Source organism: Cynoglossus semilaevis, chromosome 7 (genome assembly GCF_000523025.1).
Source record: "Cynoglossus semilaevis isolate Cse_v1.0 chromosome 7, Cse_v1.0, whole genome shotgun sequence".
Lineage (NCBI taxonomy): Eukaryota > Metazoa > Chordata > Actinopteri > Pleuronectiformes > Cynoglossidae > Cynoglossus > Cynoglossus semilaevis.
In genome coordinates, this window is record NC_024313.1 from 1,985,998 (window position 1) to 1,991,520 (window position 5,523).

General features: G+C 39.8%; 1 protein-coding gene across 3 annotated transcripts in view; it reads left to right on the forward strand.

The window, feature by feature from the left end:
* Positions 1-2,278: 2,278 nt before the first annotated feature.
* LOC103380683 (gamma-aminobutyric acid receptor subunit rho-1) overlaps positions 2,279-5,523 on the forward strand; it is an 8,067-nt gene continuing 4,822 nt past the window's right edge. Inside the window, exons 1-5 of one of the 3 annotated variants that reach the window (XM_025056888.1) lie at positions 2,279-2,995; positions 3,854-3,904; positions 4,491-4,597; positions 4,762-4,829; positions 4,922-5,145. In XM_025056888.1, the coding sequence (XP_024912656.1) occupies positions 2,664-2,995; positions 3,854-3,904; positions 4,491-4,597; positions 4,762-4,829; positions 4,922-5,145 (782 nt within the window). In that variant the 5' untranslated portion in view covers positions 2,279-2,663. Of the gene's footprint in view, positions 2,996-3,027; positions 3,107-3,853; positions 3,905-4,487; positions 4,598-4,761; positions 4,830-4,921; positions 5,146-5,523 lie in introns of those variants that run through there. The other 2 variants (XM_025056887.1, XM_017033873.2) reach the window with 2 other exon arrangements.

A 5,523-nucleotide genomic window follows, 5' to 3' on the forward strand; every position in this document is an offset into this window, starting at 1 on the left:
TCCAGTTCATACGATAGTCGTTCGTGTTGTTGTTGAAACTAGAGACAAAACCTTTTTACGGTCGTTGCCTCAGAATAGTTTAGCTTGAGCTTATTCTGCCATCTTTTGGACCTAGAGATAAACTGCAAAAGAAAAAACTTGTTGAAACTAGAGACAAAACCTTTTTCCGGTAAATGCCTCAGAGTAGTTTAGCTTGAGCTTATGCTGCCATCTTTTGGACCTGGAGATAAACTGCAAAAGAAAAAAAAACTTTTCTCAAAATGCATTATTTTAATTGTTTTACAAATGTGATATGAGAGATAAAAAATAAAATGATGTTATATAAAACAATGTATGTACATATACTATAATATCGAATGTGTGTTTTTGTACTGATTTTCTCTTTAAATATGACATTATTTTCGTTAAGTTAACTGTGTATAGACCAGTTGTCGTGCCCCGTTGGGGACAGGAATGTTACAGATATATTGTACATTTATATCCGTACAAACACCTGTATGAGTTGCTGCCACCTAGTGACTGGAAGTTTGTTATCATTCAAGCAAAACAGGAGCATGACGTTGATGATTAGCATAATATAAGGCTTATAGTTTCTGTCAGTGAAGAAGAGGGCGGCAACTGTCAGGAACTGACACCGATAAGACGCCAGGTGTTCGCAGATGAACGTGTTATTCAGGGGAAGACAGGAAACAACTGACAGTCACGGGTAGAGAGCAAGGAGCTGCCAGGAGACAAGCAGCACAGGGGAGAGGCAGCGAGCGGGAACAGACGAGAAGAAGGTCTGGAGGGAAAAAACAAAAAACAAAAAACAAGCATCGACAATTAGGAATGGCTGGGTGAGCGGTCTCTGGGAGGTCGTAGAGACTCAGGGATGAACACTAGGGTGGATGACTCGGGGGTCAACAAAGACACAAAGAAACAAAAGAAGGTAGAACACATTAGAGGAGCAGCGGGCGTTCAGGCGCGGGTAACGTGGGAGGGTAGACGCCAACTGAAGTAGATCGAGCTGATTGATGGACTCACTTGCAAGTACAACTGCTTTGGGGCATTTGGGGTACTGGGATGCGACTGACGCAGAATCAGAACTTTACTTTAGTGATCCCTTGAGGGGAAATTGTTAAAAATGCAGCAGAATACTTTCTATGCGAGGGGTGTCAAACATTAGGCCCGCGGGTCAAAACCGGACCACTTGGTGTTTCAATCCGGCCTGCTTGATGAATTTTGAAAATAAAAAAAATACACAAACACTTCATATGTTAAAAAATGCAGCAGAATACTTTCTATGTGATGGGTGTCAAACATTAGGCCCGTGGGCCAAAACTGGCCCGCTCGGTGTTTTAATCCGGCCTGCTTGATGAAATTTGAAAATAAAAAAAATGAATCAACTTGTTAGTAAAAAAGTAAAAAATTAATCAACTGAAGTTGTATGAAAAGATACATGGATTGTGGCGTACTCATACTTTTTAAAAAAATTATTATTATTCATTTCGATGCAGCCAGGTACCAATAATCCATGGCCTGGTAGTGATCCAGGGAATGTGATCCATAGCGCCCCAGTGATTGCGAATCCCAGCTTTTGTATTTTGCTGCCAATGTATACTAAGTGTTTTTTTTTAAAAGAAAAAACAACAACAACTTTAAAAACATTTTAACAGTATTTACTTTTTTTCCAAAAATGTTTTTGTGTACTTACGAGGGTCTGAAACATTCTCTGTCTCATTCTGTTGAATGGAAATCAGGGTTAAATCCTTTCTTTAATGTGGGGATTTTAATATTCCAAATGGACAGGATTGCCCTCAAACTAAATATAGTGTGTACAGCTAAAGCAAATGTACGATTGTCACTGGCTATTTTTAACTCGGGACAGTGGAGGGAGGGAAAATCCAGCCACTCTCTCAGTCTGAAGCATTCCCTAAAAATCACTCCTGGTTGCTGGAGACAACTGGTAAAATATTGTAGGTCAGGGGTCACCATCATTTGGTGGGCCAGAATTTTTCTAAAAATCTAAGCTTTGTTTTTTATGTTTTTTTTTTATTATTTTATTATTGTAGCTAACTTTGCTAATCACTTCTGATTTTTCTTCAAGATTTCCCCAAATTTCCAGGGATTTTTTTTTTTACAATGCAAGCTTTAATTTGATCTTTATTTCTATATTTAACTGTATCTATCTATCTATCTATCTATCTATCTATCTATCTATCTATCTATCTATCTATCTATCTATCTATCTATCTATCTATCTATCTATCAATTGATTAATCGAGCTAGCTACCTAGCTAGCTGTGTTAGGACATACTGTTACTGTAACAGGGTGTATTGATGCAGTGACCTGTCTGCAGTCAGCCTTCAGTCTATACCACCTAAGGGTCAGACTGTACGGTACATGTGACTCACAATGGCTGGATTAAGGGACTATTACATAATCCCAAATGTGTATTGAACCTATATTCAGTATTGTCTTGCAGATTATAGCCAGTACCATCAAGGAAATACATTAAATATTTATTTATTTTTTAATGCTTGTCAACTGCTTGGTTTTCATGAGGACACTGTCTTTTAATATTCTAGAAGGATTTGTTTCTCCTCTTCATCTACCTCTCATGTAAACGTGATATGCTGTAGATTACCCGGCCGTTAATCTGTGTCATGTCTGGTGTGAGGTGATGGTCCGCGCTCCTCCTGGTGGCACAGAGGGGGAAAACGTGCCAGACTTGAGTGCGCGCACCAATCCAAATCCATACAGTAAAAACGCGGGAGGATTTCCACTATTTCCACACATCAGCAGCGAGCATCGAGGAGAGGGTTGCGTTGTTGATAAAGGGAAACATGTTTTTTTTGTTTGTTTGTTTTTTGGAGATTTAACATATGAGGACACCATGCGGACTGATGTGTTGTTGATGATGCTGGTCCTCCACCTGCTGCTGCTGCTGCTTTGGACGGCGAGTGCGTGCGCCGTAAACCGGGGGCAGAAACTGGAGCCACACAGACACTTCAGGTAAGTTCATAGCAACAACTTCCGGTTGTGGTTCGCATGATTTGTTTTATGAATCCTAATCGTACAAAGCAAGGAAAACAGTAAGACGTAAATCTAAAGAGCAAGCACAGCGTGAGTTTTCCCAAAGAGGGGGCGCTAGACTGAGGCGTGTATCGATGTATTACTTTGATTTATTTATTTATTTTAAACGAGTATAGCAGATTTTAGGAAGTTCAGTCCCACCGCCGCTAACGTATCGACCTGGGGCTCTCTGCAATAGTCCAATTTACCAAAGGGGGCGCTGCAAAAATGCCTTAAAATCGCCTTTTTGTACTGGCGATATCAAAAGTAACGTGCAAGTCGCGTTAAATAATTCACGAAATGAATCAGATTCAAATTTTAAACGCATGCGCACGACGACACGTACGTTCCATATTAATAATTCCATGATTCAGTCACAAATAAAACAGGGTGTGACACACGTGCATGTAGCTGCAGTTATTTGTCTTTTCGTTCAACCAATTACGGTCGTCAATTAAGGATAGCGAAAATTTGTCTTTTCGTTCAACCAATTACGGAATTGTTGTCGTCAATTAAGGATAGCGAATAATTAGAATCCGTCATGATGGAATTTTGTTTTTATTCAACAAACAAAATTACTTCATCATCACTTGAGTCAAGAACCAAACTGTCTTCATTTTTTATTTTAGTTTTGCTGAAATAAAAAAAGAAACTCAAAAAGAAGTACAATGAAGAGAAAGTCTGATGTCGGGCGTGACGTCAAGCAGTAAAACTTCCTGGACCGTCCAGATATAGGTAGAAAAAACATATTTAATTGTAAAATTTTAATATTTTTTTTTCCTTTTTGTTCTTTTTCAGACCAAAAAGAGAGTTATTTTTAATGAGAAAAACTGCTCACAAGATCGGCAGGTAGGTCCTTTATGTGTGTTTTCCTCTTTATCTCCTATGTTTGTAGAAAAAACAACAGATAATATAGATGGATGGACGGGTAGGTAGGTAGGTAGGGTAGATTGATATTGACTGCAGGAAGAGACTGATGGATGGACGGGTAGGTAGGTAGGTAGATAGACTAGCAGAAGGAAAACCTCTGAGGTCGGTTGATTTTCCACATTTATGGCAAAAAAGAAACCCCAATTCCACCTCTGCTGTTGTTTTCATTCCCCTCGAACAGGTCAAAACAATCGAGAAATGGTTAGAGCTACACGACTGGTTCTGAAGACACACGGTCAACATTTTTTAATCACACAATTGTGTGCAATATCTGCAGAGGAGGAGGAAGAGCAGGATGGATTGCATTTAAGTATCCTACTAAGCTCGGGATAATCCGTTCTAATCCTTTAGGCGTATGAAGTTCATAAGTAGGTTTAGCATGGTTTTGAAAATAATGGTAGAAGAAATGTTACAATGCAAAAATGTGTGAATTTGGAAAGTGCAATTTTACTTCTAAGTGTTCTGATTTAAAACTTACCTGTTGCTTTTTACAAATGTTCAGCAGCGCCATCTCTAGGAAAAATCCAGATCTAACCAAAGTCCGGGGTAAAAAGTCAGAGCAAGTGTTCAAGATCGATGACCACGACTTTACCATGCGACCTGGATTTGGAGGTAAGAATGTTGATTGGTGCAGCTACCAATTCCATTAAAATAATTAAAAATGTCAGCCTTGTTTGTGTTGAAGCCCCCACCCCGAGAGGTCAACATGTGATTTGCATATTTATTTACTGTAAATTGAAAAAATGTTGGATACCTTTCTCGCAACTTTGTTCTAGGACCTGCAGTTCCAGTCGGCGTAGACGTGCAGGTTGAAAGTCTGGATGCGATTTCAGAGGTGGATATGGTAGGTCTGCGCCAAACTGAGATGTAGTACATGAACTACAGGTCAATTTTTAGTGATAAAACACACTTTTATTTGTTTGTTTTTTTGGTCAGGACTTTACAATGACCCTGTACCTGAGACACTACTGGAAAGACGAACGCTTGTCCTTCAGAAGCAACACCAATCACAGCATGACTTTCGATGGCCGCCTGGTGAAAAAGATCTGGGTGCCGGACATGTTCTTTGTCCACTCCAAGAAGTCCTTCATGCATGACACCACCACTGACAACGTCATGCTGCGGGTGTACCCCGATGGCAAAGTGCTTTACAGTCTCAGGTAGTACATGTTGTGTGTGTGTGTTTTCCCCTTTATCTCCTATGTTTGTAAAGAACAATGACTGAGTAGTCAAACTACGGCCCGGGGGCTAGATGCGGCCCGTTTTGGCCTTTTAATCTGGCCCACCAAACTTGTCCAAATTATGTTATTAATTTAAATTAGCATTATACTTCTTTCCCTGTAATGCCTGCATTTCCCCAGTAGATGGGGTAGAAGAGGCTAAAAGCATTTTAGCCTCCTCTAGCTTGAGTTTGACACATAGGCAGATAGATAGTACCGCTGTCTATGGTCATTGCTTATGCTCATGTACTATTAGCTGTCCCGCCATAACAGAGTGGCTGGGACTGCTTTAGTATGTGGTTTTGATTAAAAGGATAA